At 40.6% G+C, this 12,251-nt stretch overlaps 1 protein-coding gene across 11 annotated transcripts in view; it reads right to left on the reverse strand.

The window, feature by feature from the left end:
• PDLIM5 (PDZ and LIM domain 5) overlaps window positions 1-12,251 on the reverse strand; it is a 468,176-nt gene that overhangs the window by 127,862 nt on the left and 328,063 nt on the right. For 9 of the 11 annotated variants that reach the window (XM_033957971.1, XM_033957962.1, XM_033958049.1 and 6 more), the window contains 2 exons: window positions 8,071-8,184; window positions 4,470-4,598 (listed from right to left, as the gene is read on the reverse strand). The exons of the other annotated variants lie outside the window; for them this stretch is intronic. In XM_033957971.1, coding sequence (XP_033813862.1) covers window positions 4,470-4,598; window positions 8,071-8,184 — 243 coding nt within the window. The remainder of the gene's footprint in view (window positions 1-4,469; window positions 4,599-8,070; window positions 8,185-12,251) is intronic. 11 annotated transcript variants of the gene reach the window in all.

Below are 12,251 nucleotides of genomic sequence, written 5' to 3' on the forward strand. Positions count from 1 at the left end.
GCCCCCTTATGGTATACATGAGACCACACTAGAGGGCCAAGGTTGCCATTTTGAGGCCAGTTGCTGCTGGGACAGATGTATCCAGATATCAGTCCTGCCTCCCTCATACCAGTAAGGAAGGTGTCTTGGGAAGGGGGGTCTTTAGGAAAAGGGATCAGAGAGACTTACATAGTAGGGTTTTGATTTTTGTTTGTTTGTTGTTGTTTTTTAAGTAATAGTGCAGCCCTTTAAAAGTACCAGGTCTCACTTGGGCCAAGCTTCTTTATGTTGCTGTGGTAATCATTGAACGATATGCAAAGCTACAGCAAACTTGCTGTAGTATTCACTGACTTGTGGTACCAAGGCATTGCAGGTAAGTGCATCCTGAGATAAAATACCGGGTTACCACAGGCTGTATATTCAGGGATCAAAACCTTTTGTTAACTGCATGCATTTAAATAGGATAGACTCGTGCAGAGGAAGTCTGTAAGGGGTGCTTGGTTGGAATTTATTCTTCAAAGGTACACTAATGGCCAAAATTGTACAAATACTGAGCTTTTCGAGATCATAGAACTTTATTCAACTGTTGCTCTAGTTACTTATTTAATTCTGCAATGTATGATATTTATAAACCTTACTGGTAATATTTGTAGAGTAATTTTGTTTATCTCATGGTTAGAAATAAGTTTTAGTGATTTGACATCAAAAAGGTAAGATATTGGTTAAGTTTCTTTTGACATCAAAAGGTTGCAGATCATTCAGAACATAGCTGTAAAGTTGATTTTCAACTTAAAAAAATTTAATCATATAACTATATTCTATCGGAAGCTACATTGGCTGCATACAGGTGCCTTAAGTAGTCTGGGGGTGGGCTAGTGAACCATAGAGAGAAGGACCCAGGCCCATAAGCTACTCTAACCACTACATTTATGGTGGAACATGTGCACCCATCAAAATCCCCCCAAACCCTACTCTACTGCGATATAGGTGCCACTTGCAGCAAAAAGGACTACTGGGATTATAGACAGGTGGGTATAGTGGGTTTGGGGAGGTGTGGGGGGGGAGTTGGGGGGAGAGGCTCATCATAACCTATAAGGGAGTTCTGGTGAGATGCTTATATGGCACCTTTTTTGTGAAGTTCACAGTAGTGCCCTGTAAGGTGCCCCACTGCTCTGATGCCATGCCTAGGTGGCCAGTCCATCATAATGCTGGCCCCTTCCACATCCAAATGGTCTTGTTCCGAGTGTTTGGGACTTGAACAAAATTTTGGTTGAAAATGTGGCATAAAGATAGATGTAATGGCGGTTTGGACGATCAATGGCCTGAATACCAGATAGATAATTTTAAAAAAATACATAAATAAATTTATAGACGTATTTTTTGAAAATGGACATTCCCCCCCCAACCCCCCCTTTGGCTTATAGCGCCATACAGCCAAATCTGACAAATGTATCTTTTGATTATGCCCCTCTATTTGTCAAAATACATTAAAATTACATCTGTATACTCTGCAAGTGCTTTGACTAGAAGCATCAAAACAAGGCTGGAAGGGGCTTGAAAAAGTACCTCAGAGATAGAAGGATAGCGAGAATGGCTCTACAGAATTGGAAATTAACTGCCATTGACATCAGTAAGTCACTTGACGAAATGTGTTGGTATCAGGTCAGATAGTTCACCAGAGAATGATGAAAACAGGCCTGCGAGCAAGAATTCTCAAGAAAAATCCCTTCCTCAACACAGTTCAGCGTCATAAACGTTTGATCTGGGCTAAAGAGCATACCAGCAGGACCACAGAGCAGTGGAAGAATGCGGAAGCAATGAGATCCGAATATCCATATCTGGCAGTGACGGTGTCCGCTATGTTCCTTGGTGACTGGGCAAGGACTGCTTGCCAGAGTGTACTACTGCCACTATGAAGCATCCTCTGAGTGTGATGGTGTGGGGGCTACGTGTCTAGAGATATTGCGGGTCAATTGAAGGTGCTTGATGGAGTAATAAATGCTGATAAATACATAAAACAGGTCCTTCACCCAAAGTCCTGCCCTCAGCCAGAGAAATCATTGGTGCAAGTTGACCATTCATTTTTCAACAGGATGGTGTCCCATGCCACACAGCCAAGAAATGCCTCACCTGGTTCAATGAAAACAAGGTTGACTTGCTGAACTGGCCATTGAGAACCTCTGGAGCCAGATTAAAGATAGCCTTAGCAGCAAAGCGACTGTCCAAACATGAGCTGATAGCAGCAATAATCAATTACTGGTTCTACCTAATAGCATCTATTGATCTCCAAAGACTTGTGAACAGCATGCCAAGAAGATGTGATCAAGGCTAAGGGATATCAAATACTCTACTAGTGAGACTGGTAGTGATAATTTCTCCAGTTATTCAATGACTTCATTAGCTTGGGTAGCTTATGAACAGCATTATTTTCGTGAATTGTGCCAATTATTATGCTGGTTTTGGTAAGTGATTATAGGGTTTCTGTTATTAGTTGAAAATTTATGCATTAAATACAATGATAATGTCAAAAATGCTGGGTGTTTCCACAATTTTGGCACTAGTGTAGGTACCTACTTTTCTTTACAGCAGGGGTAGGGAACTCCGGTCCTCTAGAGCCATATTCCAGTCGGGTTTTCAGGATTGCCCCAATGAATATGCATTGAAAGCAGTGCATGCAAATAGATCTCATGCAGATTCATTGGGGAAATCCTGAAAACCCGACTGGACTACGGCTCTCGAGGACCGGAGTTTCCTACCCCTGCTTTACAGGATACTAGCATAACCAACACATGCACACATTTGCATTTAGGCATGATCATGGTGTAAAATGCTTGAAGTACCTATATGTAAACCATTTTGAGTGTGGTTGTATTTAACTAGAAAAAAGTGGTATACAAGTCCAATCCCTTTCCCTAAAAGATGATACCTAAGGTGCTCAAGATATGTATATTACCCCCACAGAATCTTGGTAACATGTGATATATACACTAAAACATTCTGTTTTTACCTAAAGCAGAAATGTAGAAAAAAACAAAAATGGAAAAAAAGGCAATACTTTTTTATTGGACTAATAACTTTTCTCCTTTACGTTTTGTTTTATTTCTATTGTCTTTAAAAGGATACTTAGCCCAGCGAGTTTCTAGTTTTTTCATATCGTAGGAAAAATAGCTAATGAGAAATTGGAAACTCGCTAGGGCTTTTTTTTACCAAACTTTTCAAACCACCCTCATATATAATTAACTTAAGAGCATAAGAATAGCCATACTGGGTCAGACCAATGGTCCACCTAGCCCAGTGCCCCGTTTCCAACAATGGTCAATCCAGGTCACAAGTATCTGGCAGAAACTCATTTCTGAAGAATGTACTCAGAGTTAATGGCAGAGGCATGCATTCACATTGTTGTTTTTTAAAAACTGACTAATTGGTGAAAATCTTTCCAACTAATGTGAATGCCTATATTTCAAATATATGTTCCAATGGGGAAGCCTATCTGAAATGTTACTGCAAATGTCGAAGACTTATTGCATTTTAATATTTGGAAGCTCCTTAAAATGAAACCTCAGGAGGCCCACTAGTTTTCTTTTAGCAGGCTATGAAAAAGGGAGACAAACGTAGCTACTGCCTCGGCCCTTGAGTTATGCTTTACTCCTAACAGACAGACCAAATAATGGCATTTCCTGGAATTGTCACCAACTGAACAGTCCAATTAGAACAGTGGTCTCAAACTCAAACCCTTTGCAGGGTCACATTTTGGATTTGTAGGTACTTGGAGGGCATCAACAAAAAAAGTGTGGTTTTTTTTTTATCGCCCGCCCTTATCCAGGGCGCGTTACATGTTAAAATACAAAATAAAAACGGAACATTTATCGTACAAAACACATCAAGACCAACACTATAACAACTACATACATATAAAATCAGATTGCATAAAACATACTAACCAATCCTATATCAAAATGTAAAATACATAAGGCACACAAGATGCCTCAATGAAAAACATCTTTATGCCAAATGAGACAAACTAGACCATCGAAAACTTCCATGACCAGCACTCAGCCCTCAACAGTCATCACTCCTACCTCCTTAGCCAAACTCAGTTAATGTCTTATTAAAAAAATGACAATTTTGCATGAGGTAAAACTCTTTATAGTCCATAAATCTTTCCTAAGTTATTATTAATATTTATAGCTAAAGAGACATATGATCAAGAAACTGTTATATTTTACTTTTGTGATTATGATAAATGTACCGAGGGCCTCAAAATGGTACCTGGCGGACCAAATGTGGCCTCCGGGCCGCGAGTTTGAGACCATTGAACTAGAAGAACTACAGTACAGTCAACTAAATCAAGCATGCTGCATATTTTGAGACAATCTGCATGAACCGTTTTAAGGGGTTTTGGGGGTCCCCCCCCCTCCAAGATCTGACTCCCCTTACAAGTCATGCAGTATGGACAGTGAGCGATATTTATAGATTCAAGAGCAGTCTACCTAGCATAAGCAGTTGCTGTTTTGGATATCACTGCTGTTTGGGTATTGACACTTAAGAACCCGATGATAGGTGGTGGATGAGGGGCACACTTTGGCAGGAATTCCAAAGGATTATCAAACAGTACCTTTCTGAAGTGGAGGAACAGAAAAAAAAATAGTGCGAATTAGCAGCACAACACACATTAATGTACATTACACAACTGCCAATCTTCTGTCACAACCATAGTGCAGAAGCCTTGCTTTTAAAAAATAAATGTGTAAAGTGGCACCAAAATCTGAATCCCAAGGTTTACACAATTATAGAAAAGAAGTTGGAACCTGTAGGTCTCAATCCTTCCATTTGATGCCTTACCAGTTTACTGATATCTTCACAGTTTAAAAATAAATGAGATGACATGTTTCTCCACAGAGACACTATGGAGCTGTTGCAGTAAATCTCTATTATTAGAGTCATGTGGACCGAGAACCCTGAGTGATTGGGTTCGATTCCTACTGAAGCTGCTCCTGGTGACTCTGGGCAAGTCACTTAATCCTCCAGTGCCCCAGGAACAAGATAAGTACCCATATATATAATATAAAGTGCTTTGATTTGAACCACAAAGGCTGTATGTCAAATCCCAGCTCCTTTCCCGGGTTTATGCCACAAGGGTGGCAGGGGTTCCAAAACAGAGTTCTGACTGTTGCTTTCACCGCTTGGCTGTGACTCAGTGGCTAGGATAGGAGCTCAAGAGGGAATGTTGCATGGGATGTGATTCCAGTTCGGCACAGTTCTGCTAGTGGCAACTATGTATTGCACACAGAAAACCTGCATCAGAACTCAGATTGCAGTTGGATACATCTAAGTATATTGCAGAATACTGTTTTGTGAATACAATATGTACAGAATAGCATTCCAGCATATGGTTATAGCATATGCATGCAATCCCACAAATGCTGACACCTCTGTCAGCAGCCCAGCACGCCTCCCCTCAGCGTTGCGTAAAGGGAAGAAACAGGAATGAAATCCTCACTAACACTACTGCAGACTAAGCTAACCCTTTAATTCTATCAAGACCCTGTCTTAACCCTTTATTTAGGCATTGTTGCTCAGAAGCAACATGTGTCTTCTATGGCTCTTATGGAAGATCTGCAGCTCCAAATGCCTGTTTACTTGGCACTGTTGCTCTCGTTCAACATCAAGTTGCATAAAGCAGCCATTTCACTATCTGCCAATTAAAGGGTTAAAGCTTGGTGTTGCATCAGCACACTTTTTTCTTCATCTATGTAGAATAGCCAACAGCTTCATCGTCTGGTTTGTATACAGGGTATATATACAAAATAGTGCACAACGTTGAGTAAACCAGTATGCAAAGCCTAGTGTGTTGTACCACAATGACCCCTTTGACAGTTAAGGATATGCTTCTAAAGAGAAGTGGCATATAAGTAGACATAAGCATTCCAAATACACAGCACACGGTCACTTTCTCACTGCCTAGCATGGATGGGTAGCCAGAAAAATTTCATTTTAGGATTTCGTGTGTTATTTATAGAAATTTTCATTTTTTTTTTCCTATTTTGTCAGTTTCCGATAATAATGCACCAGGTGAAAAGAGCGCACCATTTCAGAAAGAGGGTGCACTTTTCCCAATAAGGTGCACACTTATTGGTGACCACCACAACAATTCAATTTTTGAGTGGACCCGACTCGTGCCTGCATCAGGGTTAGAAGAATAATTAATGAAACAAAATCATCCGATAGAATAATGCCTGTCGGATGTATTATGTCGTCAAAATATGGCCGTGAGCTTTGCCAGTTTGAACCATATTAACACCAGAAGAAGCACTATCTTTTCAGTAGTTGCCCCTACCCTCTGGAATTCGGCACCAAATGCTCTAAGAGAGATAACTAATCTTGAGAAATTTAAATCTTTTCTAAAGACATTCCCTTTTCAAAGATGCCTTTCAAGTGTAAATGTCCTTTTAAGGATTTTTATTTATTTTATTTTTTTCTCTTTTATGAGTCCGCTTGTATTGGACTTACTTGTTTTTAACCCCATCCTTTTGTTTATACCTTTATATCTTACTTTTCTTTAAACATTGTAGTTTTCCCCTTTTTTCCACTCGTACCGATTGTCCCGTTTGTCCTGTCGTGAATGTTATTGTTTTGTCTAATCGTGTACGTTTTATTTTGTTAAAGTTATGTCAAATTGTATTATCTGGTTTTACCCTATTTTAAAATGTATAACCACCTTGAAATAAATAATGTGGTATATGAAATTTTAATAAACTTGAAACTTCTCTTGCCTCTCTTTAGCATACTGTGGGTAATATCGGATGCAGACTCTGCTCTTTGACATAATACATCCAACAGGCATTATTTTCTATTAGATTTTGTTTGTTTCATCTCTTCAAGTTTATTTCACTAAATCTGGTTCTAAAAAATATGATCTCGTTACTCCACTACTACAAAAAGCCCATTGGCTACCAGTCATATATAGGATAACATATAAAATTGCCCTTTTATCCCTCAAAATGATACAAATACACACCCCAGCATTCATTGCTGGACTTCTAATTCCATATGACTCCCCCAGAGCCCTTAGATCCTCTTCCCTAAGGATAATAGGTACTCGCCGCACCTCAATCTTCTCAGTGACTGCCCCTATGATTTGGAATTCTCTTCCTATATATATAAGATCCAAACACAATTCACAGAAGTTTAAAAGTAGTTTAAAATGTTTTCTTTTTAAAGATGCCTTTAACTGACCATTTGATTCAAGTCCAGCAACTTTTAACCTTTCTCCGTCCTAATGTACTTCCCTTTTATGTACCTTTTCTCGATAAATATTGTAGTTCTCCCCCCTTTCCTATTGTACCTCCATGGTTTTATAATTAAGTACGTTAAAAAATTGTTTGTCTTTTGTACCCCTGTAAATGTTTTAATTATTATTGTACAACGCTTAGTGTCTTAGGATAAGCGTTTAATCAAATACATGAATAAACTTGAAATGATACCTGATGCAGGCAGGTATGCCAAAACATGGACCTTGTCGGGTCCTTCAACAAACTGAAGTTTGACCACTCGGAACTTGAAGGCCCTTTGTGCATCTTTTCTGTGCTTCTTGTACTTTGAGTTCTTCTCTACTTTGACTGAATGACAATGCACAAAGGGCTCCTTTTACGAAGCCGTGTTAGCGGTTTAACACGCGTAATAGCGCACGCTAAACTGCAGGCCGCACTAGCCGCTACTGCCTCCTCTTGAGCAGGCGGTAGTTTTTCAGCTAGCGCGGGGGTTAGCGCGTGATAAAAAGTCACATACGATAAAGCTGCCAACGCGGCTTCGTAAAAGGAGCCCAAAATGCGTTTCTGCTCATTTTCATTTGGTAATGACATGCTACAACATAGGATATTTCCTATGTCGTTGCAAATGACAGCACACTTTGTCCTCCTTAAAACATCCAATGTTCTAATTTATTCAAACATGTCACCAAAATGGAAAATGATTTGCTCTAGCAGAAGAGAAACAAGTCTTTGCAACACAAAGCCGATACTCCTGAATGGTCTGGAAAAGTACTTTTACATTGTTTTTAAAAATATACCATAACCTGCAGCAATCATTTACCTCTCTGGTGAAGCTGAAAGAACAAGCCCAGAAGACGGTGTAGAAGGAAGTGGAGGAAGAGGAGAGCTGGGTGGGGGCTCTGCCACAGAGAAGTTGGTTGGAGCAGATTCAGGGCTGGCAAATAGTTTTTTAAGTGTTTATAGATTTGAAAAATTGTTCGTAAGACATTCAGATACAATGAGAAGAAAACACAAATAGATTCAAATTTTATAAAGAACAACATGGTGCTTCAGAAGCATTAGTAATGTGAAAGAATCAAGATAGTTAGTCCAAAGATAATGTGATGTTTAGCACATGTAGGGAGAGGATAGTGTCAGCTTTCCAGCACTGCTGCATCAGAAGGCACTCTGTACTGCACTTACTTTGTATTTAGCTTATGCCTTTTCATTGGTATAGTATACAGTAGGAGACATCTAAGAACTGTACAGTGAACATCTTGGTGCAAGGTCTAGTGCTTCTCATCTTTTACCCAGCCAGTCAGGTTTTCAGGAATGTCACAGTGAATATAATTTTAGATTTGTTATATCACTGTTTTTCAGAATGAAATCAAAGCGGTTTGTTTAACAGGATAAAACAATGTTAAAAGGAAGAAAATAATTCCAATTAAAATAGGAAAATAATCATACCAAAGATAAAATTCATAAATGAATACAGAATTCCAGACTGTGGATTCCCTAAGTCCTGCTCAGTGTCTCCACTCCCTTCCTTAAGACGAGAAGGGATTGATGCATCAGACAGCATCGAAAGCAGTTTGATAGCGCTAAGATTTTAAGGCTGATCAAAAATTGCACTATGAGCTTTCAGACCTCAGAGAACGAGGTAGAATTCCAGAGGGAAGGAATAAGGAAAAAGGGCTACTACTGGTAGATTCCCATGTTGCTCGAGAAAGAGGGAGTGAACAATTCTATGGTTGTTCAATGAGCAGAGAGATATGGAGTGGGTATATAAGGAATGGTAAAGGATGCCAAATAGTCTGGTTTTACACACAAATCTGTTTATCAAGGTAAGAGTGAGAATTATGAAATTGATTCTGGAAGCTATTGGAAGTCAGATAACTTATTGTCTCATAGTCCCTATGTTTAGCATGACAAAATACAGACTGTGGTGTTTAAGGATTTGTAATCGCTTTAGATTAGATGTAGATATACCAGAACAGATAACATTACAATAATCCTGCCTGGTATTAATATAAGCATACAATAAAATACCTGTACAGTGGAACCTTGGTTTATGAGCATAATTCTTTCCAGAAGCATGCTCGTAAACCAAGTTACTCGTATATCAATGCGAGTTTCTCCATAGGAATGAATGGAAACTCGCTTTGATTTGTTCTACCTCCTCCTCCCCCCCTCCCCGAGGCTACCGGCGCTGCTTCATCACCCCCTCCCCCCACTCTAACCGGCATTGCAACCCCTGAACCAGCATCGCAATCCCCCCCCCCCCAAGAAACGCATCGCACCACCGTGCTGGAAGCGGCATCCGCCCACCCTCCTTCCCAAACATGCTCCTTACCCCATCTGCTGCTTGTGCGAGTGAAAGAAAGTTCCCGCCTCTTGCCTGGGCTGGGCCTTGAGCATCTGCGCATGCTCAAGGCCTTCTGGCTCTCGTCCTCTCCGAGAGAATGAGAGCCAGGCCTTGAGCATGCGCAGATGCTCAAGGCCCAGCCCAGGCAAGAGGTGGGAGCTTTCTTTCACTCGCACAAGCAGCAGATGGGGTAAGGAACATGTTTGGGAGGGCGGGCGGATGCTGCTTTCAGCATGGGGGTGCGATGCGGTTCTCGTGGGGGGGGGGAGGGGTTGCGATGCCGGTTAGGGCAGGGGGAGGTGCTCGTGTATCGGAACATGCTCAGTTTGCGAGACAAAAGTTTGCTAAGTGTTTTGCTCATCTTGCAAAACACTCGCAAACCGAGGTTCCACTGTACATAGGGAATCCACATCAACAGTTCTTGATAGCTCTGAATTTATGAAGAAGAATTCAGATTGGAGAACAGTGGAGTTCTGAGTCCCTTGTCCTGTGTTCTAAGGTTAATCCTTCTGATGATGGAATCTACTAGCAGCAATTACTTTCCTGGTTTGAGCTTTCTATATGCTTTGGGGATGCTTAACTTTGCAACTTATCTTCACTGGTTCTAGTTCCTTCTCAGTTCTTTTATCTTGAGCTTTTTTATATGTGCTTTGGGGGTGCTTAACTTCTCAAGTTATCTTCACTGCTTCCCCCTCAGTTCTTTTATCTTAGCATCACAATGCTCTAATAGAGCAAAGAGATTCTTTAGGGGTAATTGTGAAGGTGGATTTTTCTGAGTTTACCTGAGCCTACTGTGATCCATTTATTCCTGGGTTGTTTCATTCTTTGGGGGAGTGGTGGTAAATTGGTATATTTGAGGGAGGTGATTGTAGCTACTTTAATTGTCTCCAATTCCTGCTTAAGTTCACAGAACTCCTCTTTGATACTAGCAAATTGAAGACAGATGAGATGGTGTGATTGGGAACTAAAGCACCACAATGATTGCACTGAATGAAATTCATCTTAATTAATTGGGATTGATTGAGACTTCTTGATTATAATCGGACTGTCTATATATGAGTTGCATATCATAGGGGGTGGGATGGACTAAAGTCCCAGTGAGTCACCAAGATTCCTATCAGAAGTTCTATAGGAGGGCCTAGCAACTGAGATGCCACGATTCAAATTCTGCTTTGAAAAAGATTAAATGTAGTGTCAATCACCCCCAGATATTTGAAAAAAAAAAAAAAATGGGACTGTATGAATGGGACAGTCAAAGAGAATGGGAACAGCTGGCAGGGGCAGAACTGTTAATCCAGATGATGGTGGTACTAAAGCCCGAGAAAAAAAGTTGAGTCTGAAGACAATGTTGAAGTAATTGAAGGATGGAAGTCATGGGGTCTATAAAACACAAGTAAAATAGTATCAGCATAGTAATAAGAACTAATGCCATGAAACTGAATCAAGAGAACTTAAAATTGAAAAAGGGATGGGGAGAGAACTGAGCCCTGAGGCACCCCAAAGTGAAGAGGGTGGGGAAAACACTAAAGAACTGTAAAAATGTAAAAATGTAAAAATGATGAAAACCAGTTGAGGACTGTACCACAAATACCAATAGCAGAAAGTCTGTTAAGAAGCAAGGAGTGATTGATGAAATCAAATGCCCTGGAGCACAGGAGTCAAAGTCGGTTCTCGAGGGCCACAATCCAGTCGGGTTTTTAGGATTTCCCCAATGAATATGCATGAGATCTATTAGCATACCATGAAAGCAGTGCATGCAAATAGATCTCATTCATATTCATTGGGGAAATCCTGAAAACTCAACTGGATTGCGGCCCATGAGGAAGGACTTTGACACCCCTGCGGGGGCCTGGAGAGATCAAGGGATACAGTACAGTACAGTTCACAGTTTACAGTACAGTTCACCAAGTAGGGCTCCTTATACTGTCTCTGTACTAAAGCCAATTAGAAACCTTGTCTAGTGGGGGATGTAGTACATTTGTGGATTCCATATGAGATTACAGCTGAAGAACTAAACTAAACTAAACTAAACCTTGGGTTTATATACCGCACCATCTCCACGAATGCGGAGTTCGGCACGGTTTACAGGAAGAACATTCTCTAAGAGTTTGGAAAGGAAGGGGAGGATGGAAATAGGAATGCAATTTTTAGGTTTTGAGGTGTGGCAACTTGAGGACAGGGTGAACAAGAGCAGACGAAGGAGATGGGAACGATACCCAATAAAAGGGCTTTGAGGAAATGTATGGTGAGACCATGGAAAAACATTTCAACCATTTTGAAAGAAAGGGGGAGTGTTCAAGAGGACAGGTGGAAACATTCTTCTGAGATAATATGCATATATTGGACAGCCATGGTGTGCAACTCTCTCTCATGCATACTCATTGCGATAATCCTGAAAACCCAACTGGCTAGAGGTGTGCCTTCAGGAGAGGATTGAGAAGCACTGGTCTAGAACTCAGCAACATCTTTTTCAGAACTTTTTGCTGTGCTAAATAGACCTGCAAACGTACTCTTAAACCGAACAGAACCCCATTTACTTACACAACCCCTTGCACCAGCAAGACATCTCCCACCTTTGTCCCTTCATTTCTCGCTACTCCAAATTTCCTCTTCTCTCTATTCATTGGTTCCCATATCTATTAGCCCTTGATTCCATA

Source organism: Geotrypetes seraphini, chromosome 1, assembly GCF_902459505.1.
Source record: "Geotrypetes seraphini chromosome 1, aGeoSer1.1, whole genome shotgun sequence".
In the NCBI taxonomy this organism is placed as follows: Eukaryota; Metazoa; Chordata; class Amphibia; order Gymnophiona; family Dermophiidae; genus Geotrypetes; species Geotrypetes seraphini.